At 37.9% G+C, this 25,380-nt stretch overlaps 3 protein-coding genes across 5 annotated transcripts in view; 1 reads left to right on the top strand and 2 right to left on the bottom strand.

Moving 5' to 3' along the window:
- The first annotated feature begins 1,621 nt into the window (after positions 1-1,621).
- nr1h4 (nuclear receptor subfamily 1, group H, member 4) overlaps positions 1,622-25,380 on the top strand; it is a 192,904-nt gene continuing 169,145 nt past the window's right edge. Inside the window, exon 1 of the mRNA XM_049483604.1 lies at positions 1,622-1,632. The gene's annotated coding sequence lies outside the window, so the exon portion shown is untranslated. The remainder of the gene's footprint in view (positions 1,633-25,380) is intronic.
- On the bottom strand, positions 3,394-22,081 carry rfx4 (regulatory factor X, 4). Of its 3 annotated transcripts, none has more exons than XM_007250539.4 (18): positions 21,636-22,081; positions 19,104-19,190; positions 18,808-18,868; positions 17,129-17,252; positions 16,078-16,139; positions 15,627-15,840; positions 15,082-15,159; positions 14,641-14,804; positions 14,193-14,293; positions 14,028-14,086; positions 13,636-13,780; positions 12,516-12,610; positions 11,543-11,660; positions 10,033-10,152; positions 9,755-9,916; positions 8,635-8,800; positions 8,407-8,545; positions 3,394-5,702 (listed from the first exon to the last, which is right to left on the bottom strand). In XM_007250539.4, the coding sequence occupies exons 1-18, from the start codon at positions 21,676-21,678 to the stop codon at positions 5,430-5,432; spliced, it is 2,211 nt and encodes a 736-aa protein (XP_007250601.2). In that variant the 5' UTR covers positions 21,679-22,081; the 3' UTR covers positions 3,394-5,429. The 3 variants fall into 3 exon arrangements, with proteins under 3 accessions (XP_007250601.2, XP_015461642.2, XP_007250600.2); XM_015606156.3 differs by having other exon boundaries at positions 8,635-8,761; positions 9,755-9,919; positions 21,636-22,080; XM_007250538.4 differs by having other exon boundaries at positions 9,755-9,919; positions 21,636-22,080.
- polr3b (polymerase (RNA) III (DNA directed) polypeptide B) overlaps positions 24,787-25,380 on the bottom strand; it is a 30,739-nt gene continuing 30,145 nt past the window's right edge. Inside the window, exon 28 of the mRNA XM_007250541.4 lies at positions 24,787-25,313. Coding sequence (XP_007250603.1) covers positions 25,184-25,313 — 130 coding nt within the window. The 3' untranslated portion in view covers positions 24,787-25,183. The remainder of the gene's footprint in view (positions 25,314-25,380) is intronic.

Below are 25,380 nucleotides of genomic sequence, written 5' to 3' on the forward strand. Positions count from 1 at the left end.
AGGACAAATCTGCACACTCTTGGTATTTTAATCTTCATGACGTAGAGTTATCTGGAATAGTTTTCTTAGCGTCTTGAAGGAGATCCTGGAGGTGTTGAACACTGTGAAGGAAAAGCAGCAACTTCACCATCTCACCATCTCATCTCATCCAAAATCACCATCTCAGTTGATCAGGTTTAGGTCAGGGGATTGTGAAAGACAAACGCTCTTTTTGTTTAATACATAATTCAACACATGTCCCATAATGGTTTTCATGTCTTTAATATTAATTTACAATGTAGAAAAATCATTGAATGAGAATTTGTGTCCAATTTTTACTGGTTCTGTATGTATGTTTTATTATCTTATAACATGCAACTCCTAGAGCTGCTGCTTCTGATTTATTCATGTAAAAGCAAAACACAGTCTCTGTCACATTAAAACATAGCCTGTTCATTATGACAACTTTACAGGAGAAAGGGGAGAAATCACTTTTAGTGAAAGTCAGTGGATGTAAGGAAAACCCTGCTGAAGCTGGTCCTACTGGTTAAGCAGGTTGGCCAGCTTAGATACTGACTAGCATAGGGCATGTGTTTGAGTTTGAAGGTTTTGTTGACCTAGATCACTAATATGACCAAACTCGTTAACCAGCATGACCAGCTAGACCAAGTTGGCTGACCAGCATTACCACTAAGACCAACCTGGTTGACCAGCATGACCAAGCTGATTAACCATCCGCGTGACCAAATCAAATGCAACTTACACATACAGTGGTCAAGTTATAGCTGACCAGATTTTCAACCACCTTAAACATCAGGCCAGCTTAGACCATCTTGAACCAACTCCCAGCTAAAGCAGGTCTTGTGCTAGACTTTTCAGCAGAGAAGATATTCATTACAGTCAGTTTAAGCATATTTATATAAGGCAAATCATTATCCTCCTTCAACACTATGTAAAAAAAAAAAACAACCACCAGATTCATATTACGAATTTTTTATACAGCAAAAAAAAAGAAAGAAAAAAAGAAACGGGCCATTGATAGATAAACAAACTGTAAATTCCAGTTGGCACAATTTTCCTGCTACCAGCTTAGATGTTTGCTGTCTAAATATTGCATTTTTTGTTTTCCATTGAAGCTTAAATGCTAACATAGATAGCTATTCAAATTTCTAGTCATAATGTAAGTAAGTGCCAACTGAAATATATACAACTATGAGTACATTAGTAGTTTTCAGGTGGTCATTCCTTTTATAGAGCCCTAGAATGTATTTGTAACACTGTATTTGGTTTGATATAGTTGATGAATAAGAGTTGGAACATGGAACTGACATACCATGAACCTCCAACACTGCCCCTACATTTAAAAGAAAATCATAGCTGGAATACAAGTTAATTAAAAAAAATCCCAGAACAATATATAACACTCTTGGCTATGTAGTTCTTACAACAATTTCTGTACACTCAGATCTACTAATAAAAGCCTTTTTTTTAAGCTCAAGGCAACAAGTACTTTATTTTCTAGGATAAGGCTAAAAGGCAAAAGGATAGAAAAAAATAAATAAAGAAGAGTTGACTAGAGGAAGCACCACTGTGAGAGCAGGAAGTGAGGAAGCAGATGAATGACTAAAAGATCTAAAATGCTAAAAGCTAAAAGTAGACTAAGTGAACAGGTGCTAGGCTAAAAGCTAAACCAACAGACCAGTGTAGTGCCCAATCAAATATCTTTGTTCTGATCTTGTGTCCAGTTATTCATAAAGGTGCCAAAAGTCTTCTCATTCATTACTAGTAGAAGTATAGATACTAGGGTTAAAAATACAAGTGTAAAAGTTAAAATATTAACTCAAGCTTTTTGCTCAAGTAAATGTGTAAAAGTACTTGTTTTAAAACTACTTAAAGTATACAGGTAAACATAATGTAAGGGTAAAAATGGCATTAAGGACAAAAGCTTAGGCCGCAATTCTGCACTTTAACATTCCCACGATGTAACAAAATATAAGCTGTGTCCCAAAGCAAGGTAGACTGTAGAACTCAGCGGCTACCTTATAGAGGGCTGTTCCAAAGTGAAAGACTATAGAACTCCTCACTCTTTCTGACAGATTATTCTCTAGTTTTGTGTTTTGCTAGTGTCTTTGTCACTACTGTTAGCATTAATCTGTACCTGCAGTCCGCTCAGTTACACCAATTACTCCAGGATGGCACATCCATACATTACACAAAAAGAGCAGGCAGGGCCACAGAAGAGCATCACTCCTGCAGCAGGACCGGTGTCTCCTCTTTTGCGTAAGGAGAAACATTAGGAGCACTGCCAGAGCCCAACAAAGTTACCTCCAGTGTGCTGCTGGCGTTCATGTTTCTAAACATACTTTTAGAAACTAACTCCATGAGGGTGGCATAAAAGCCAGAGAACCAGGATTGGCAGGTCCACTACTGGTGCCCAATTCTCTTCACAGGTGAGATCAGGTTTACCCCCAACACTTGACAGACGTGAAAGAGTCTAGATACACACAAATCTTCATGTGATAGCTAATGATACCCTGAATGTTTTTATAAACTGAGATAAAATCCTCAGTCATCGGTTGCCTAGGTTTTGTAACTATGCTATAGAGTACAGTGTACCCTATCGAACAATGTGCACCCATAATCCCTTGTGTTATGTTTTAAATAATTACATGCATCCCCTTTTTATAAGACAGATATGCAGGTTGTTTATTTGTCTGACACTGTGTGCTCATACACATAAAAAGATGTCCAGAATTGTTTAATACTTTGTTGAATGCTGATCTCTGCAATATTTCTCTATATAGTGATCTGGATTTTATATTTGTTTTGGACAATGCTCATATCTTTTAACACTGGGTCCTTCTCTTGCTTATGTTTTGAAAAGGTTTGTTATATAATTATATAATAAAGATGAGCAATGATGTTCAAGAAGGGTGCGCCCCTGAACAGTGATGGGCCATTACAAATATGCTGAAGGCAACATGAAGGCAGTCTCCAGGCAAAGCAGGAGTGTCTGATCTTTTTCGCAAAGGGATGGTGTGGCTGCAGGTTTTCATTCTAAACAATCAACAGCACACCTAATTCCACTTGTGTGATCAATTGTTTAGTCTTTAAACAGCTGATTATGTGCTTCTGCGCGACAGGAATGAAAACCTGCAATCACACTGACGTCAAGAACGCTAAATGAATAATCATGTTGTGATTGAAGTGTACTGGTGGAACTGGTTGGCTCGACCAGTTTTGTAAAAAAACAAAAAAAACAAAACATTAAGTAAATTAAATCACATTTAAATTACAAATGAAATACAAAAAGATGAAAAAACATTTTAAATTGAATTGCAAAGCGGTAGATCACCAGAACCAGTTCTGGGCTGTCTTGATTTTTATGGACAAAATTAACAGATTCAGTTGTGGGACTTTTTAAAAATCTTTATGTGGCAACAAATATTTCCACTTATATCATTTACACGGTAACAGCTGTCACCACAGAAGTTACTGAGTGCTTTTATTTACAAAAGAAAATGAATAAAGATAAATGTTACATATTGATATTCTTTTCTTTTTTTATTCCTACCCATAGGGTAATAGGTCCACAGTACCTTCGAGTGCATTTAAGAACACACAAACCTAGGTTAACACTTTGTCTCTCGCTCACTCTCTTTCGCGCTCTCTCTCTATTCTTACAAAAAATGCAATTTACAGTACAAACATATATCAAGAGGCAAAAGGGACAACATGTTACAAAGCTACAGGAAAGGTGTTTAGAGTTAAGCTGTCAGTCCCACAGTTACAGCATTGGAGCCTATAAGACAAAGCACAAAGCAAACCTGCTGACGTACTGCACTCAACACTCTTCAGGAAACGTTTTACCACACAGCCAGATCTCACTTTCATTTTCAGTCACTGCAAGACCCAACAAATGGTTGTGATTTCATTCAGCAGTGAACTCCCTTCCTTTGACGTCTGCGTACTGGCAACGGGCCAAGGTGCCTTCTGGGAGGGAGCGGCAGTTCAGTTCTTCCTGGTTCTTTGACTGCACAGCACAGGCTCTGCATGTGCCAAAAGAGCAGCAAGCATGAGAGCTAACGCTGATAAACAGTGCGAAAATGAAATCTGCGGTGTAAATAAAGGACAGCATTGACGTCAAGCAGCCAGCTCAAGGTCAACAAAGACTTGTGATATACGTACTTTCAAAAAGAATCTGCATCAGCAGGCAGAGAAATTATGGCAAGCCATTGTAGTCTCAAATGATACCAGTCATACAAGGTGTATCTCAAATTACAGATCGCTGTAATTTGGTTTTACAATTCGAAACTCTCATTACAGAGTTCTATAAAGCCATTTTTTCCAGCCATATTGCCAGGAAAACATTTCCTAATGTAATTTTCACTAGTCAGGTGTTACCACTGATTTATATAAAATTGTACTTTCTCTTATCTATAATTACATTTTACAAGTAAAAAGTCCAGTTACACATTTGTATATATATTGAAGAAGAAATTGTAATTTAAATGCATATCTACACTACAGTTCTGACTACACAGCAAAACTGACAGAGTTAACATAGTTAGTTTTAAACTGTGAACCTGGCAAATTATTTGTAGAGTAAAAATTGTATTGTGTATTCTATTCTAAAACCTACATATTGAAAAGATCTAAAATTTTCCACAAGTAAAATCTAATAAGAGATATCTGTAATTATAATTTGCACTAGTCAGGAATAATTTACAGATATAAATTGAAGTTTCTTACATTCTATTATAGAATGTAACAGCTAAATATAACTCAGAATTAATTATTACAGAACTGAGATAACTAAAATGCCAATTCCTACTAGTCTATGTAAGTAACTGTATATTATAGAGGTAACAAAGTAATTACAGATACCTGTAACTGGAGTATCCCTAGTGAAATGTAATTATATGTAAAAGAGAGAGAGACCGTCTAACAATAACATATTACTAGCCAAAATTACATTAAAGATATGTCATTTTGGCAATGAGACTAGTCAGGTTTTCTACATCTGTAGATGTGATATTCATACCAATAAACACTTTATAGTTGGGACTTGTATTGCTGGTGTCATTTTAGGCTAAAATGAAAAATAAAATAAAACCAAAATGGGCTGTAAATTGTCCACAAGAGGAGGGGGAGTTTGGAGGAAAGTAAAAAGGCACAACAAGGTTACAGCTGCACTCGACATCTCACACTGATTCAGGATCTTCGGAGAGGCAGAGTTTGATTGGCAGCTCTCACATTTTCTCAATACATTTGCACGCAGTCCAACTCAAACTTTTGCTTTATGAAGCTTACTCCAACAACCCATCACTTAGTGGGTTTAGGGTAGCTGAATGTTCCTGTTCTTGTTGGAGGTCTTTCTCTCTGCACACATATGTCTGTTGAAGCATTCCCTTAGATTGTGGGGGCATTCTTTATGGAAGTAGATGCAACTATTTGGCCCATCCTGTGGTAGCTTCTCCGTTAATGTAGGCAAAGCCAGGAAAGTGTTGTGCATGCTCGTATTCTGAGTTCCTGCGTGGAGCCAAAGGAGAGTACATGTCCCCTGTGGAGGCGTAGCGCGATGAGTGCATAGAGGGGCTGGAGTAGCAGCTGTTCGCTGGAGAGACTTCCGGCCAGCGGGGGGTCACCGGGGTTGAGTGCAGCCGAGAAGCTCCACCCATTAGACACGGCTCCATGCGTGACATCTGGCTGTTGAGTGGGTACTACAAACCAAAGACAAAAAAACACACAGTCAGGCCACAGAAGTATGGAAGGAACGATACTGAAGCTGTTTCCAGACGGATAAAATGTTGATTTTGTTTACATTCTGTTACTACCAAATGAGTTCAAATGACAACAGATTAGTTAAATGGGTTAATTCCAAAACCCTAAGACTGCTATGTCACTGTCTTGACCCTTTTTTCTTGTATTTACACCCTTAAAATTTACATGCATCCAGCTTACTAGCGAACACTAAATTAAGCTTCATGAACTCCTTCCAAACAAAATATAAAAGTGAGTCAAAAAAGCATAAAAGCTAATGTAAGCCAAACCAAAGCAAGTTTATATACTTAATCATTTCAATGAATTAAGTAAAAGACCATATTTGAGTCCTCCTTTATTTATGTTGCCATGGGTAACACATTGATCATAAACAAAATCCAAACATGTCAACATTAAACATCTGTGAATAGTAAGAATGCTTACTGTCCTCAAACAGGAAACCAGCTATAGTGTTCCATCTGTATCATCTCAGTTACTTCCTTTTGAGTGATCCCCTCACACAAAGCACAGACATTGTGCCCATTTTAAGTCCAGGGAGGACAAGTGGATGTAAAAATCTATCTGTCTGCTCTAAATAGAAGCGGTAGACAGTCAATACCATTATGAAGGACCATGCCATGGAAAAAGAAAGTCATCCAGGGTCAAAGACCAAGATGTGTGACTTAGTGACCTCTTGTTCAGGCAGAGAAAAGCGACCATTGAATAACAATATTTTAATAAACACGTTCTCTGCCTGGCTTCCCGGTTTGTGGCTGCACTGTCTGAAGCAGCTATTGAGAACTCAGCAGAGGGGTGCTGAGTGGGGGGCTGTCTGGGCCCTGGCCAGGCCGTTATTCAGGACCCGCATCCGCTGTGTTGAGAGGGATTCAGGACCGGCCGCTTCAACAGCACTGAGACCCAGCTGATCCCCGTTACAAAAGCAGGCAAGGCCGGAGAGCCCTTGACAGGAAATTACCACCACGCCTGCTTTGGCTTACAATATATGACGCCACCAACCTAGCAGCCTCTTGCCTTGGCTTGAACAATTCAATTCAACCACTTTCATTCCATCTGTTAAGCTTACTTCAAAGTATCCCCCCTTCACAACCAATCTGTTTTGTCCATATTTCTAGCCACATGCTAGCCTGGTTATTTTGAGAAACATATCACTACATATTTTTCATCATGCGGTGATGCATATCAATGCCTAGTTTAAAGGGATAAAAGAATGGACAACTGTATTTCTCTTCGTATATTTAAATACTGAGAATTCGGTACATGGAAGTGATAAACCATGAACATCTAATACTGTGCCTACATCAAAAGTACAATAACACGTGCGTAAAAAGGGCTTTAAATCAGGCCAAATTAAACCAAACCATTACAAAAGTTGGAGGCTAAACACGACAGCTACTTTAGAAGAATATGGTGTGGCTAAAAAGTCTGAAAGCTAATGCTAGCCAACCAAAGCATTGACGGATGTGTTTATCTGGTACCCTGTAGCCTTTGGAGCTGCTAATGAAGCTATAGCTACACCAACCAGCTACAATCACTTCAGCTAGCTAACTGAACACAATCTCAACTGGACACAGAAAGGACCCACAGAGAACATCAATACTATGTGGTGAGACTCAGGAATAATTATAAAAACATATATATTATTATTCAGTGATGTAAAGCAGCCAATAAAGAAGATCACTGAGGCATCTAACCCCTAATTTGAATATTTTTCACCCAAACCAAAGTCGCATTCTTACTACTTACGCATAAAAATGCATTAATAGTTTATTATTATTGTGCCTTCAATGTGATGATCAAACCTATAAAACCAAAACTTTATCATTTATGCATATTATGGACATGGATAATTAAAATAAAAAGTGTAATAGACAAACTGTAGAATAATTGGCAGTACCCCTTAATTAACCTTTACTTTTGTTTAAACAGAGATATTCCTTTAAAATGATTGATAGTCCCACTTAATTAACCTTTACTTTATTTAATCAGAGAAATTCCTGGGAAAAAAGGACGTACAGGAACTGAGCACTGACTGAAATGTCTTAAACCTTAGCCACAGACTAAGCACATTAGTGGAAAAGCAGAGAACTGCTCCCTAACTATGGACCCCTCTGCATTACGCATAGTTCAGCATTTCACATGCTAATGATGCACAATGTGTCACTCGCCATTGATATTCATATTAGCATTCCTGTCTGAGTTACGACCCTTGTAAAATACTGCTAAAGAGGCAGGAGGGGAATACACTTCCATCTCAATAGACTGGAATAAACAATCATTTACATATATTATGAAACACTGCATGTCATTAAGATTGCATGAAATTGTGTATTAGACCAGCCTGAACACTTTGTTACTCTCATATTATTTGTGAAAATTCTCACGTTAGTCTTTTGTCATAGTCACGCAAAATTGTCCTTTATTTTCGAAGGAAGTCAATATAAAAAGATGTAATTTTTATACTAAGTTATTCTGGAGAATTTCTATTGGTCCATTCATTATAGTTTTTTACACTGACGTGTCAAAAAGTAAAAAAAAAGGCAAAAATGGAGATACAAATTTATTGAGTGATAGTAACAATATCTTAGCTAGTCAATAGTTAGTATAGTGTCCTCTGTTAGCATAGGAATGGTGGGCAGTTCTGACCTGTGCAGATGAACGGTGGTAAGACGAGTAGTGAAGAGGTGTGTGGAGCGCAGGCTCGTGGGGCAGACTCGGGTACTGGCTCTGGATGGCATGGTGGTGCTGATTTGTGTAGCTGCTATAGTTGTAGCTGCCCGTGTATCTGAGGATAGCATATTACATATATTCAGATGACAGGAACTTCACCATAGAAATGCCGATAGCTTTGCAATATCTTTGATAGGGACTCACCCGTGCTCGTCTCTGTGCGGGTAGACTTGCATCCGGTGGGCAGATGAGGTAGGGTGCACTGGAGGGCCGCTACGCATGCAGGGCAGCTGGGCTCCACCATCGGTGGGGCTACCTCCTGATGTAGTCACTGTGTACGTAAGGGACCAGGTATATGACTGAACAGCTCCTGGCACAACACAGACACATACAGAAGACGCGTGTTTTGCGGTGGACATCATATCAGCTTCCCCTAAGATAATAACTTATTTAATTAGAAACCTTCCATGCTACAATAGTGACAATAACCTCTAAAAATGAGACTTATTATGCAGCCATTAATCATATTTAGCTAATTAATTATGCAGATCTGAAAGTAAGTAACTGGATTTTTAGTTATTATATTTATGTAATGTTCTACTGCATGTTATGTTTGTCCAATTTGTTCTTATGTTAAAGCTTTTGGGGAAAACAAAATATGTTTTTTGATCATTGTCATTATGGAACTTCAAATATGCCACATCTACCCTTTTATTTTTGTTTTGTTTTTTTATTTATTAGTGTGATTTTACTGCTGAATGAATATAGCGGATACACTGGATTCTAGACACCCCTTGAACCCAAGGCTTATTATTCATTTCCTAATCTTGAATTGCTTATATTCTGCAATAAATAAATTATAGAAAATAATAGAAAATAATAACAAATAAGAGAGTTTTTGTACAAAGTGCAAACAATTTTTTGTTGTATTTCTTTATGTAAAGTTCAAACCTATCGATTGTCTAACATGAGAGTATGATGTTTTTAGTTTGTAAACTAAAAACATATTCCAATGTTACATAAAATGTCTCACATAAAATATTATTGTGTAATTTGTTTCTTCACCAAACTGTTAATTTTATTATAACTACTGAAATTAAACTTAGCTTTCCAAAAAATGTGATTAATCACAGTTAATTAATTAATAATTAATAACACAGTTAAAATACTTTTTTTCACTAAGGGCTAGATTGGATTGTATATATTTTTTCCTTTAATAAATGAAATCATCATTTAAAAACTGCTCACAGAAAAATGTAACAAAATCTGTAAGGGGCAAATACTTTTTCCACGCCACTGTATATAGTGTTAAATCTCCCCTTACCTGATGTAACAGACACACCAGTGTACTCGGGGGACTGTGCTGAACTGGGTGAGCTGGTGGCTGGTACTCCCACTGAGTGCACAGACTTAGCAGGAGAGTAGGGCACAGGTGACAGAGAGGTGGGGGTGGTCTCGGTCAGCATCATATTCTCATCAGTACTTTCTGCTATAAGAAACAAAAAGTTGTACTTTTAGTACTGAGTGAAGTACAGCATAATTCACACACTTGTATTACTCTGTAAAGAACAAGAAATTCAACAGAAAAGTCCATTCACTCACCTACGGTGCCCTCCCCCTTCATGGCTCTCATCAGCTCATTGGCTCTCTCCTGGCAGTGCAGGGACTCCAGCAGGTACAGAACATAGTCATCGAACATCAGGTGGATCAGGTGGAATGAGCCTACAAACACACAGGAAAGGGAACACAACTGTTACATGCTCTGCTTAAAGAAGTCATTTGTAGTCTTTAGTCAACCTCACAGATCCAGAGACCACGTGATCAGAACGGAAGCTGCTTGGGAAGCTAAAATTTTGTATTGAATGTTTTAAAGGTGTCCCTTATCATATTTTACATAATAGTAACTATAACAACTGTTTTTTCAAGGGGAAAAAATTTATTTGCTATTTTACTATTTAATGCAAAGCTTTAAGGGCATTATAGTTTGCAGTTTATATGCATTCACTAATATTCTGCACTTAATATTGTGGTATATTTTTTGTTTCATTACATTCATTTTCTGTTACAATATTTGCAATATTATTTTAAGGCCAAATAATCCATCTCAGTAGCATTTTGATGTGGTGATCTGCATTTGGTGTTGCATTTTTGAAAGAAAAAAATTGACATTTCAAGTCAAATCTATGTTTACACTACATTAGACATAATCCACAAACTCTTAGGGCTGCTGGTGCAAATATGTATAAACTCTTACTTACTGAATAGAGGAAGACAATTTGGAAGAGTGTAACACAATCCTCACTTTGTACTAGCTCTAACCATTCTGTGCATTTTAAACCCTTTGACTATTCAGAGCTCAGGGTGCAATACTGCCCACTCATAAAATAGGAAGCAGGAGGAAACGCTTGTGTGTGGGGGGGTAGTCTTTGTTAATTAGCTGTTTTTGTACAGAGCGCTGCATTATCAAAACACTGCAACCAGCTGTGTCTTTGATATTCACAGACACAGCTAAAGAGGAGGGGGTCTTCACCTCTTTTTATGGCCCCTTTTTCAGCTACTCTGCCATAGACAGCGAGCCAGTGTTAACCAAGACTTAGAGAGGTAGCCATCTTCAGCTCGGGGAAGTGGATTGGAATGTGTGTTAGTCATGTACTGTCATTTATGGACATTGTGAACATGTGATATTAAACTGTCTAATACTGTGCGAACTCTCTTAAACATCGCAGAGCTAAAAGAACTCTGCATGAAGAAGTGGGATTACCTTCTCCCTGTCAATGTCAGCGACTTGTAGATTGTTACAGGAAACTGAGGTTATTTAATTAAAGGGTTAAAAATACCAGCTGTTAGGGGAAAAAGGAGTCCTTTTTTCTCTTAAAAATTTACATTTTGACATCAGGTTGTTGTCTAGTTAGCACAATAAGGGACAAAAGTAAAATGTTCAGCATTTTGGAATTTCACCTTGAGTGATGCTATCAATCATATTATATACAGAGCTAGATGATAGTACTTCAGCTTTTCAAATCCAACACTCATCTTAGTGATGTAGTATCTGCACCAGTCAGAGACTGCTCATTGATTAAAGTACAGGACGTTATGGAGCAGACAGACTCACCAAAGCTGGGGGCACTGTGTAGCGTCATATCCCGGATCACTCTGGTCCCAAAACAAGACCACATGAGGAGGAACTGCTGGGCGACCTTCTTCAAGCATCCGGGTCTCTTCCCTGCCACCTAAAGGAAACATTACTATGAGAAAAGCTTTGGGGAGGGGCACAGAGGCCTTAACCTTTGGGTCCAAGCCGGGGCCTAACCCCCCAGGAATGAAAAACATGTCAACAAGTCAACTATTTGATTTGCCCCTGGGGACACACCCACCCATTGAACTATTGTGTGCTGGGCAGTGCATGTTTCCATGGTGACCAAATTTTTACAAGCCTATATCTGCAGTATAATGGCTGCAAATAGGGACCATGAAGACATCATTAAGTTGGGGAATTGCATCACAAATGGCCTAACTGGAGAATGTCATGATTGAGACAGCACTGAAATGAATGTGTCACATTTTAGGAGTACTGTCACCACTGGCTGGCTGCTGTTAAAGCAACAGTCCCTGAGATTTTTCCTTTTAAACTGAAAGCAGTAATATTCCTATGTTAGGAAGAGGCAAAATATTTAAAGGTATCAGTGTTCTGGCACGACCAGCCCTGCAATGTCTAATACATTTATTCTAAAAACAGAGTGGTCTGGTAGGCTTGTTCGATATAAATGCTGTGTATGTTGACAGTATTTCATAAATTTAAAAAAATGAAGCTAAACAATATAGCTGTGAAGCTATGATATATATTTAGTTTAGAAAATGTGAAAAGACCTTCCAACTCTCATGTTGATCATAATGATTATTTTGAAACACAACATCTATAGAAGTTACTAGTACTAGATGTTTCTTAGTTAAATTAAATTACTTGATATTGCAGGAATCCAAAGGAATCTTTTACTGTGTTTTTGAAACTACACTGTATTTGTAGATAAACAGGTTTCATATGTTTTTTTAGATCAGCAGAAATGTAACATAAATGCTACACTCACCCTTACAACACATCTGTCCACCATAGAGTCCAGCCACTCAATGTATGCTTCAATGGGGGACTGATCTTCTAGCAGCCGATCAAACTCCTGATATACTAAGTAAGAAAAACAAGACACCCAGGCTCCATAAAGCAATGTGACAAAAAGGAAAACTAAAGTATCAACTGTGAGGCACAGTTTTCTGACACAGGCTATGCTCAGTCATGGATTTACTGATGCTAATCCTTCACTGAAAATAAACTGGAAATAAGTGAAATCCAACTGAAATAGTACCAATATGACTACGTTCACTGTCTTAAAAGGACTGTTTCTCATGTAAGTCTACAACACTGGTTTTTCTAATTGTTTTCTAAAACTTAAACTTCAACTGGATAGATCAAAATATAAGATCAAGTTTTTAGTATTTAATCATTGGAACATCATAGCTCTGCTGACATGAAAAAAGTGTAAACATTCTATCATGTACAAATCCATTATTAATACAAAAACACAAACAAAAACAATAAATTTAACTCTGTTTGGTGAGTGAAAACTATTCAAATGATAGCAAGACCCAATCTCTGAACTTTGACCTTATTGGCCACTGGAGCAGTTGCCTCTAAAATGAGCTTGAAACGCTCCCCTGGGTGTCAGAGTGTGAAGGTGAACTGAGTTAACCTCTCAGTGGCTCTAATTAAAGCCCATCTTTTTAACCGTGGGAATGATTCAGGACTGGACACCAGCTACTGAGTGACATCTAACTGACGTCAAAGAAAAAATAAAATAAAATAAAAAAAAATATATATATATATAATATATAACCTAGTAAAAAGCACAAAAAGAAGAAAAGAAATGTACTCTTTTTTAAGGTTGAGGTATTTTTCCATATACTAGAAATAATTCACCCATTTAGTATTTAAACAATGTCAGTGCAATCCTTTAAAGAGAACACATCCTGTTGTGCTCTCATTTATATTCAATTTAATCTTAAATTACTTTTTTGGAATATGTTTTAGTGGTACAGTTTCTACTGCAAGTTCAAAATGATTAAGAGTAATTTAAAAATGCATACAATTAGGCACTTTAAGCACATTTACTTCCTTCAGGTGAATATTGACTTCTGATTTAGTTAGTCACTCACATTGGATGATGAGTCTTCGCTGGTCTTCCTGTGAATCCTCCATTGTGTATAGTGTCTGCTTTGTTATACTATTCAGGTCTACATTCCGCCAGTCCTCCAGCATCTGAAATGTGATGTCTGCACTGTGGATCACTGTCCGTGACGCCTTCAGAAAGTCAGAAGTTAGAACATGCTGTTAGAGAAATATTCTCTTTTATAAACATATTTATCATCACTTTTTTAACATAATTTGAATCTGGCAGTTCTCAAAACTGTGTTCATTTCATGATGAATAAACCATTATAAATAAAAATACTCATTATAAATAATGAAATAAAATAAAATATTTTTCTTCCCCTGTAAAGTCATTTAACAAATACAGGAGCAAGATTAACAATTTATTCCACTCTTACCTGACAAAGATGATTTAATGATGTTTGTCGTTTCAGGATCTGAGAAAATCTTCTTGACACTAAGGAAAAAAATAAAAGTTTAACATTTGGTTCACACAGCCCACACACAGTTAATTGTAACAATTCAGTAACAATCAAAAAGAATTCAGCTAAAACAAAACTTACACTCAAACTTGATGTTGCGCAGATTCTCAGGCAGATCGTGCAGAGCCATCTTCAGCCACTCGTCTAGCTGCTTGGCAAATTTTCTTATGACCTGTGTTAGGCTACACAGACCAGCAGCACAGTGAGAGAGTTGCAGAAAACTCTATTTACAAAGCACATTAATGTTCTTTTAGATAGAAGTAAATACAAAAATATTTTGTATTTATTTATCTTACTTTGCTTGAGTTTATTAATGACAGATAAGGAGATTAATACCATAATTTTGGCATTAAGAACCAAAAAGTTTTTTATTAGATTAGAGTGCATATCTAATATAATCCCACTCAGAACAGTTTACTCATCCCAGAGCAGAATTACTATTTCATTTACATAATGGTTAATGACAAGGTCAGAATGTTCCATAGATGCATTGCACAATGGGGAAGATGAGCAAGTAACAGGTGATCACCTATCGGGCAGGGCTTGCAGAACAGTGGGCATGAGGACTCCTGAAATGGCTTTGTAAAGTATGGAGTCACACACTCCTACGATATTCACTACAGTGGAGGAACTCAAGACTGGCAGCATGTGGGGGGGCATGCCTTGCCAAAAGTGTAACAGGAAGCTCTGGACCTAGACACACAAAAACAAACACATATACACACATAAACACACACAGTAGGAGGGATGGATTATTAATACATAATCCACTCTGTTGTGCCACATGTTAAAACAACCAAGGACTGTAGGTGGGGGTGATAAAAGGCCACTGAAGGAACCATTACTTTGTTTCAGGTTTAGGAGGCAAACATATTCAAGTCTCCCAATTAATGAAAATAAAAGAAAAACATTATTCGTAGCCAGCTGGAGAAGCTGGAAACTGTGGCATTAAGGCATAAAAGAAACAAACCTCGTCGAAGTTGGCCCGTATGACTGTGTCCAGTATCCTCTGGCAGTGAGTTCTATACATCATTATAAATGTTGAAACCTGTGAAGAACACGGTCCATTTTAATGAGACATGCTGACATGAAAAGAGAATCTTTTTAAACAGGAATTCTGTCTTAATATGTCCTAAAAGCTGAACATCAAAATATAATATACATTACAACACTAACAGTGGCCACAAATGATAGTCAGAAATTCAATGAAGTAAGTGAGTTTGGAGACAAGTAGCTCAGAATCCTTTTAAAATTACAGCTTTTCTTTTAAAGCAGGACAGATAGTGCTAGTGGCTGTACTTTGTTGCATGTGAGATCTTATTATCTACTCAGAAGATTAAGAGTTCGCTAGGACCCAGAATATAAATCCTCTAGGTCCTTGTTTAAATCCAGCCCAGGGAAGGTGCAGGGGGCAGATGAAAAGGGGAGCTGGAGGGGAGGGTGGCTGAGAGAATAGAAAGTGGGGGGCTGGCTAAAGGAGAGTGTTGTCAGTGAAAGTTTTAGGGCTCTGTTTACCTTCTCTTCTGGCAGAGCAGCAGGCAGATTTAGGTCTTTGACATTTGGAAACTCTGGCAGCAGAGTGCCCAGTTTGGAGCGGGGTGAATACGCCACTGTCTGCTTGGTGACCTCTTTCTTGCCTGTCTCGTTCACCCAGGCCGCGCCTTTCTTCGAGTACATCACGTCGTAGTATTGCGAGCTCTCCTTGACCGCGATTCCATAGTAGTGGTACCTGATGAAAGGAGAGAAAGAGACCCATGTAAACACACAGTGATAAGATTATTTGAGGTACAATTGAGGTACACTCTTATTTGGAGAAATGCAGACTCAGATTAAGTCTATTATCAAAAAGGATTCCCTCATGGCTCACTTGCCAAAAACTGACATTGAAAGCACTGATCAAAAGTAAAAAGAACAAGGATAAAATTATATTATCTGATCATTTCTTAAATTAGTACATTTCACTTACTTAGATTGCCCCCTGGTTCCCAGTCTTCTTGTCGTTAGCTGAGGGAACTGTTGTCTAATGATCTACAAAAGAAAAAAGACAAGAATTCATTTATCATTTAGTTTTTTAGGCCGCACAGTTCTCTTTCGTCACATTTGGCAACTCTAAATCATCTGAATCTTGTCTTTGAAAAAAAGATAAATCTTGGCCATCTTAGATCTACGTCTATTGGCCATGTCCTGCACAAAACAGGGAGAAGCTGGAGTGTCTAGTCATCTGTGAAAGTCCAAATGTTTGGCCCTCTATTTGGCCAGTGAAGTTCTTGCCAGTTGTCCCTTTCTCAAAATTCATATCCAACAGCTCTTCTTTCTTTTCCTGGTCATCTTTTTCATTTTCCTATGTCTCTCTCTCTGAGCGTCTGTCTCTCTCTCTGTGTTCGGTTTTTGTCCACAAGATTGGCTCCTTGGTCCAGCTCCCAGTGCAGAAACTTTAGCAAACAGTGGAGCTCTCCATTGTGTGGGATGAAAAAAAAGGCCACGCTGTGAAGTTTCTGTCAGGCTCGGCTTGATAAATGAGCAGACAGGGAGGCAGCCCCAGCTCTCTCTCTCTTTTTTGTCCTGAATCAATGAAGCCTTCCTAAAGGACACCCCACGCTGCTCCAGCCACTGATCTAACATTCCGCAACATCTCACCCTTCCAAATTTCCTTTAATTACACATTAATCCAGGCCCCCTCTCTTTTTCAATATCCTCGGACAGGAGCTGAGGAGGGGTGCAGGGATGTCAGGTGGTGCCGATGTGAGGAGGTGGTTGGAGGGGTTGTGGGAACAAGGGAAAGCATGTCAGAGGGTTTTGATGATCTGTCCAGAAATTTGCAAAAATATAAATATATATAAATACTGAGTGTAGCTTCCTACCATGTTCGGCAGAAACCCACCGTTTTCACAAATTATGTGGTTATGAGTGTGATTTAACTGCTAAAGGCTCCTAATCTCTAAGACTAAAGAGAGTCCAGGAGATTAGTACAGAAAATTATTCCCTTCAGAACAGTTGATCTGAACACGAGCACTTACCTTCCCAAAGCTGGCAGCATTGACAGGCTGAGAGTCATGCTTCTCGCAGAAGTCTAAGTAGTGCATGTAAAGTGCACTGCGAGGGATACACACTCCTTCAGTGATCTCATAGTTCTCCTCCAGCCTGAAAAAAAAAAAAACATTTACTCAACAAACAAGTACAAACAATTAACTAAACTACAATGTAAAGCTGAGGCTGCTGTTTAGACCTAATTAGGTAGAAGACTTTACATATGCTGGAAACACTCTTTTTCCTCAGTTTGGCAATAATACAAAATTAAAAGAGATTTTTCATTTTTAAACAAAAAACATATTTTTTTGTATCTCCATTTTTTTGTTTTTCACATTTTGACATCATTTCAATCCACAATAGAAATTGTGTAAAAATGTCACAGTAAATGGATCGATAAAATGTTTTTTAAACTACTTGGAACATATTAATTGTTTATACTTACTTCTACGCAAATTTGGTATTTTCTTTTTCTGTAAAGTTCCCATTTCTGAGATGCAAGGTATTTGCTTGACAACGACAATAAATAATGTCTGCATGTTACCTATTGTTACCTTAATGTTTATTTATGTTGCCTGTTTTTTTATTTATCATCTACAAAACAAAACAAAAAAATGTTTTAAGATTGTTGTTGGCTATATTTCACTTCTGAGATGATATTGAAAAAAAATTACACGTAAAACAAAACAACCAGACTGCACACAAATCAGAGGTTTATATTCTAACTAAACATGGAAATTTAAACTAATCAATTTTAAACATAACACGGACACACTGTCTTCTCTCTTCTTCTTCTTTAAGACAATAACATTTTTACACACCTAACATCCGCATCCGAGAAGTTCTTTCTTCGTGGATAAATAGTAAACAATCTAATCTAATCTAATATTTTAATTTCTGACTCAGGTCTGAACAGTTAGATTGACAGATAATGTATATAAACAAATAAGAACAACAACTAAGACAAGTAAATAAGAACAAATATAAAGAAAATTGTAGAGAAAAAAAGGAATATATGTAAGCATTATTAACCACATAATCTTTTAAATAAATATACATAAAAATAAAAGGACAGAATTTTACATAAAATAATAATTCAGCTACTTACAGTTAAAAGTAGACACGCAAACTGCTCCTTGAGTATTGTACAACAATTAAAATGAAGCCATACTCTGTGAAATATATCCTGTTATTATCTGTATTCACAATACATAAAGCTTTTGAGCTTCAGTCTTAACGAACATGCTGTCTATAAAGGACAAGGTGTAAACAAACCTACAGAGATGAGAGAACAGCATGTCCTCCTTCTCTTTCTCTTAATTTATATTTAAGAAAATAATCACAGAGTATTCTTTTAAAAAGTGACTGATATCTGATATATCCAAAAACAAGATGACTGACCTTATTCACACCCCCCTCCTTAACTAGCCATCTCATTATTTATCAGAATTGTAATTATTATATTTCAGATTAAATTTCAGAATTCATGTGCAGAGATTTTTTGCTTAGGTGTGAAATTTTGTTTGTTTTATTATTAAATAAATAGAAAAAAATGCACAGCATATCACAATTCTACAATTCCAACACGACAGTGACTGAAACCATGAATCAGAAAAGTGTTAGTGTCAATTATTACTTATTTAGAATGAAGATCTGCATGCAGACTTACCACTCTAAAGTAGCGGGAGTTGAATGTCGTTTAGATGCTTGGTTGTTTTCTTTCTCTTCATCTTTGAGAGACAACAGACACACATCCAAATATTAAAGCATAAAGAAAGTGTGAGCAAATATTATTAAATATGTAATTAAATATCCACATAATTTATCGAATTTTGTTTTATCAGCATTGCCTAGTTCGTTGTTTAATCATAAACTGTGCTCTGTGGGATAAATTAAATGCGTGATAAGCTAAATGATTAGCTGTAAATAGGGTGTATTTATGTGTTATGTGCCCCCTAAGCTTACTTTCATCGTTGGACATGTTCCCCAGAGACGTGTGGCTGGAATAGCGCTTGCTCTCGCTTTCGTTGAGACATCTTTCGATCCAGCTCTCTGGAAAAAAGAACATTTTGGAAGATTTTCTTTCTGCTGGTTTCACGGACAGAGTTTGGTTCGGACGCTGACATTATTAAAAGGTAGAAGATTGTTTCCTTCATTAGATATCAGTGTAACTTAACAATTAATCACGGCAACAGGTGTCAGACTGAAAGCAGCGAAATGTGGCTGAACTAAACGAAAGAAAAGATTAATGTAAAAACAAAACAGGAGAGAAGTATTTTTTGATAATGTGCGGTATATTCGCTTTAAATTATGCGTTTTTAGTTTAGCTAATTAGCTAACCTAGCGTTAGTTAATTTGCTAACTAGCTAAGCTAGCTTAGCTAACTAGCTACCGAATTCGTTTTTACGGTTAACGGTTACCACAGTTAGTAACGTTCTTTATTTTAAGTGCTGTTTATTTTTAAACACTCCGTAGCCGTTAAAGGCCTTATAGACAGGCAGTGTATTTTGGCTTTAGCACGACATTAGCTAGATTAGACTCAATAGTAAACCAAAGTCTAAAAACTATATAAAAGCTTCGTGCTGTAACGTTAGTGGCGAGCTGTAGTGGCATAGTGGCGAGCTAACTAGCCACGCTGGCCGTCATGTTGTTGGATAGATCAGTTTTCTGACTGCTAGCAGTTACGAAGGACGTATTAGCTACTGGGATCAATTTATTTGGATGGTCAATTATAGCTATTGATGCCTAGGTGCTTATATAACCTAGCTAAGCTAGCCTTGTCTTTTATCTTCAACTGAACTCTTAATTATTCTCTATAGAACCCACATTTAATGGATAATTATTTAATTTTACATTACATTACATTTACCTAGTTAGTTAGTTGAGCATCTGCAAGGCATCTAGCTTTAGGTTATCTAGTTACAGTAGACCTTTTAACCTAGCTAGCTAAACTGTCTAAGTAAAGTGTGACAAGACCGGTTTATCACAAGGGGTTAAAGCTGTGTGCGGAGTAGAATCTGAACAGGCATTAAAACTCCAGTAAGTTAGATAAAACACATTATTTAACACCTATTCAGAAAGGCCGAGCAGAATTGGTGTGAGAAGTGGGCTGGGAGAGGTCAATGGTATTAAGAAGCGACCAATTTATCATCAATTTATGCTTAACAAAATAATTAAGACAGGATTTGGTGACCTAATTACAGACCGGTTAAGCGAGCTAACTAACAAGTTTAGCTAGTTTAACTATCTAATTTCTCTAACTAGTTAACCTAACTAGGTTAGCTTACTAGTGCTAGCTAGCTAATTAGTGGAAAAAAGACCTGAGGGAGCAGTTTAAAAATACAATACACAAAAAATAAAATACAAACAGGTCAATTGTTGATTTTAATAGCAAGAACGGCTAAATCTATAGATTATACATTGAGGAAAATTAAATACGTTTGTTTTCAATTTACCCATTAATGTTTTTTTCTCGCGTTTTACATCAGGGCTGACATTTAGATACAAATTTTCTGTCACTTCGCCTCTAGCTAAAAGCCCCATCAACAATCCGGGCTAAATTAATAAATTAAAGTAAATAACAGCTAAATAGTACTTTAAATATAAATAAATTATTTTTAATAAAGCGCGTTGATTAAGAGAATACTGGTTATATGTTACTGTTGTTGTAGATGTAGATAATTAAATCATTTGCGTGCACGGCTTAAGTCGGTCTAAATAATAGGATTAAGCCCAATCTAATGGCGAGACGGATCAGAGATCATTTATTGTGCTGCGCCTGAGGTCCACATAAATTAAACAGCACTGGCGTTAATATTAGCCAGTTTTTAGGGGGGAAAATATGTTTAGTGACTTTTTTCAGTCGTAGTCCTAATAATAAAATCTTTTTTTCTATTATCAGAGTGATTAGCTTTAATTTAACTTCGAAATCAACAGCAAGAGTGCGTGTGTAACAGCTTCAAATACGTTAAATTAGGTTAAGATAGTCTAGTCCGCCTTTGAGAAGTATGCCTCGACCTCCTGCTGTATTTAGAGGCTGTTTAGAGGCTGGAGTCGCTATATAGCAGGTGCAGCCCACAGCCGGCCTGAAAGCAACAGCACAACTTTCCCACAACTTTCCCCACAACTTTTACCTAAAATAACACAACATAAGCCTGAGAAACTCTAAACCTAAGCAGCTCAGGAAGAAAATCTGTGCCACATAAATTCCATCCTAAGAGAAAATCCACTTAAAACAGTTCAGCATGTTGTGAAAATGAACATAAAGTTTGTCCTTCAAAAAAAAGTATGCATCCTTTGAAGCAATTAAGGAAAACAAGATGATAAACGCCTGCCAGCAGACACGAGAAAAAAAAGGAACTCAGGATTACAATTTTTTTTTTTTTTTTTGCGCAAGGTTAAGGTCCCACATTCCCAGGGCCCAGCAGATTGTGTTCCAGAGCTGCCCCCAGTTCCAAAAGTGTCCCCAATGCCACAGGCAGTGCAGCAAGAACCAACCTGTGGATTCCATATCAGGCTCTTCCAGCAGCCCACAATGCATCCTCTTCCCATCCACGTTCCAGGGGCTCCAATGAGAAAATGGCTTCACGTAGGATTCCCTCGCCTCAGCTCCCTCTGTCTCCCTGATAGCACTGGCCGCCACCTCAGAGATGCATACGATGTGCCGGGCTGCAGAGAGGGAGTGTGAGCGAGAGAGAGAGAGAGACAGAAAGAGAGAGAGGTGGTGGTAGTGGTGGTGGTGGCGGTGGTGGTGATGGTGGTAGAGAGGTGGTGGGGGTAAGGGTCGGAGCGGTGGGGTGGAGGGTACGGGGGGGTCAGAGACTCCCGAAATCCAGAGGGGGGAAAAGCCAGAGCCGTCAAAATGTTTGCTGATGTTTCATGGGAAAGGGGCTGATTTTATAGGAGCCCTGACGGGGGACATGTCATTGATAGGCTCGGCAGGCTGATGAATGGCTTCGAGTCAGATGGGGATGTGGCAAGGCTCACTGGAAGTCTTTTGTGAGGCTGTTTTGAATAAGAAAAGCTCCCTCCCCAGAAAAAAAAGAGGCTTAGATCTACGCAATCCCAGCACTGTGGCCTCCCCGTCTCCCATTATAGCATTTAATACGTTTTCATACCCCCTCCCTACACATACATACACACACACTGCCCCCACTGCCTTAGTTTTAAAGTTTTCGATCCAAAGGCCACTTTTTGGCCTATTAGAGAACTTTTTGAATGTTTGCATCTTCCTCTGTAAGCTTGGGAACCTGCATGATGAAGTCACATTTTTTCTCTGCATCACCCAAAAAAAAGAGTGTTTCCAATTTTTTTGCCACTATATATCTGAGCTTTTGATACTTTTGTGGTCAATTTTTTTATATGCCACCAATACTTAAAATGGAGGTTTGAAAAATTTGGTGGGATCTGCTGTTGCGCAAACAGCATTGGTGTGACCCCCCCCCCCTTCCCCTCACTCTCTCCTTGAAGCAACCTTATTTCAGTGTGCTGGGAGGAGAGCGTTGACCACAAAAGGGGGAAGTAAAAGTGTAGAGCCTGAGGCAGGGAGGGCTCTGATGGAGTGCCTGCGAACTGCAGAGGGGAAAGCTGTGATTAGAATATGAATGGAACCACGGGGGAGAGAGAGAGAGGAGAGAGTGAGCAAGAGAAAGGGGGATTATGGCTGAACTGCTCCCCACACGGTGGACGGCAGAGGAAGACTCTCCTCCACTGCGCAGAAGTGGAGAACACTGTGATGGCCTCTTAACTGCGTGGCAGCTTGTTGCATCTCTGCAAAGCAACAGACTATAGGAGTCGAGGCCATATCAAGTCTGGATATTGTCCTGTTTAACTTTTTATTGAATCAAGACTCATTTTCCGACCCATCAAACAGACCAAAACCACTTGTGCATCTCAAAAAATTTGAATATAATTGAAAAAGTTACTTTATTTCAGTAAATCAGTTTAAAATGATTCAGTTTAAAATGTTAAACTCATATATTATATAGTGATCTATTTTAAGCATTTTTTTTATTATTATTGATGATTATGGCTTACAGGCAATAAATACCCAAAAATCGGTGTCTTAGAAAATTTGAATATTATGTAAGACCTTCTTTTGTATGGTACTTTTGGCCTGCTGGAAAATAAATCTGCATCGCCATAAAAGTTGTCATCAGAGAGAAGTGCTCTAAGAATGTCCGGGAAAACACTGCACTGACTTTAGGCTTGATATAGCACAGTGGACAAACAGTAGATGACATGGCTCTCCAAAACATCATTGATTGTAGAAACACTATACATTAAGAAGCTTAGACTGTGTGCCTCTCCTCTCTTCCTCCAGTCTCTGGTCCCTTTATTCCAATTTTTTGAGGTGCACTAGTACATTTTCAGAAACATCTATGTAATCATTCTTCTTCAGTACAGAATCTGAAAAACATTTCATAGATCCAAATCAAGACTGAACACCTTGAAACTCTAACCCGATTTCAGTAGATCCCACAAATTCTGCTTTTATAAAAGCACACAAGGGCAGGGAGCCTCATCAGAAGAGCAGCAGTCATTACAGACTAACGACAGGTTCATTAATTCCTCTTTTAAAGATGGAAGGATGGAGTCAGAGAGGGTAAGATAGAAGGAGGGGTCCTCTTCCTCCCCTTAGCGGACATCCTTTTTTTGTTTTGCACTTTTAGTCTCTCATTAGGCCCTCATTAGCTAGGACAGGTGCAGTTGCCCGAAAGAGGAAAGAGAAGACTCATCACCCCCCCCCCCCCCCCCCCCCAAACCTTCCATGCTTTATCAGCGAGTTGCTGTCAGTATTCTTTCTTCTGAACTTTCTCAATCAAAGGCTTCCAAAGCCGCTTAGTGGGTGGGGGATTGTTTTGAATAGAAGATGTATTGGTGTAAAAAGCATCAGAGAAGGTAAAAGAGAAGCAAGGGGATAAACACAACAACTAGCTCTTGTCTGAGCTGTCAGTGTTGTCATATTAACACTTAATCAAGGACAGAATATATATTTACATTACAAATAAGGCATGTAGCTAAGGCCCTTATGAGCTGAAGCTGTCACCCAGACCAGGATTTGAATCCCAGTCCTTCATACGGTGTAATGTATGGCTCATGGGCAAGTATTGGCATTGAGGTTTATTTGCCAATTTAGCTTTATTGCATCCTGTTAATTTTAATGGAGAATTGCCATGTGTGCAGTGCACTGAGAGCAGCTGATTTCAGTTCAGCAGATTTTAACTTTTTGCAAATGAGTCCAGTCTGCTCTCTGCATTTAGATATTTGGAAAACAGTACAGTGGTTCAAAAACATCTCATGCAGAAAAGATGCCATTCAAACATGGAGAAAAGCTGATAATGGCATTATCTAGACTTCTAAAACACAATTAGAAAGGAGATTCAGTACAAATCTTAAAAATACAATCGCCTAATTCCAGATTGGTTTTATGTTTTATTTGCATTCAAAAACGGCAGACACATTCACATGCAGCACAAAAGGTGTTGGAACTATCTTTGCACTACACCAGTCTCATTACTGTACTACTTTACTCCATCTGATGTTGGACCGGTGAGCACACTTATTTGCATATTTCACCAACAATATTTTGGAATATTGAAATATTTTAACATAACACTTGTGTCTCAGGAATCAATAAAAAAAACAGTTAATTTAAACAAATTTTTATTACTTATTTACACAAAAAGAAACACAACAAACTCTCAAAAAAAAAAAAGTAATAATGAACACTTTCATTATTTGAAAAAAAAAAAAATCCTCTCACACTAGGCACTTTATCCTGTGTTATTTATATTACAATGTCTGAATCATACTTTTAGTCCAGAGTATCTTTTATTTCATGAAACGCCAAATGTCTCATTTTAACTCAAAACATAACCACTGGTGGTTCACAATTAACTTCATTAGACATGCATATACAAACCACAGACTAATATTGCATCAAAGATATCCAATGAGAAACAAAGATGCATCAGGAGTTGAGTTTCCACAGTGGCTTGTGTTAGCAGCAATTTATTGCATTTAGCATCCAAAGCATAACTGACTTACTCGTTGTATCGAGACAGTTTAAGGCGGGGTATAATGTTCATGGACTGAAGCTCCTGGAAGAGCAGCTTGCAGGCATAGGGAATGCGTAAAGAGGACACATGGCACGAGGACTTACAGTAATGGCACCTGCAAAAAACAAACAGGACTTAGTTAACTGTAATCAGGCAATTTAGGATTCAGGCAATTACTAAGG

This window comes from Astyanax mexicanus, chromosome 9 (genome assembly GCF_023375975.1).
Source record: "Astyanax mexicanus isolate ESR-SI-001 chromosome 9, AstMex3_surface, whole genome shotgun sequence".
Taxonomy (NCBI): Eukaryota; Metazoa; Chordata; class Actinopteri; order Characiformes; family Acestrorhamphidae; genus Astyanax; species Astyanax mexicanus.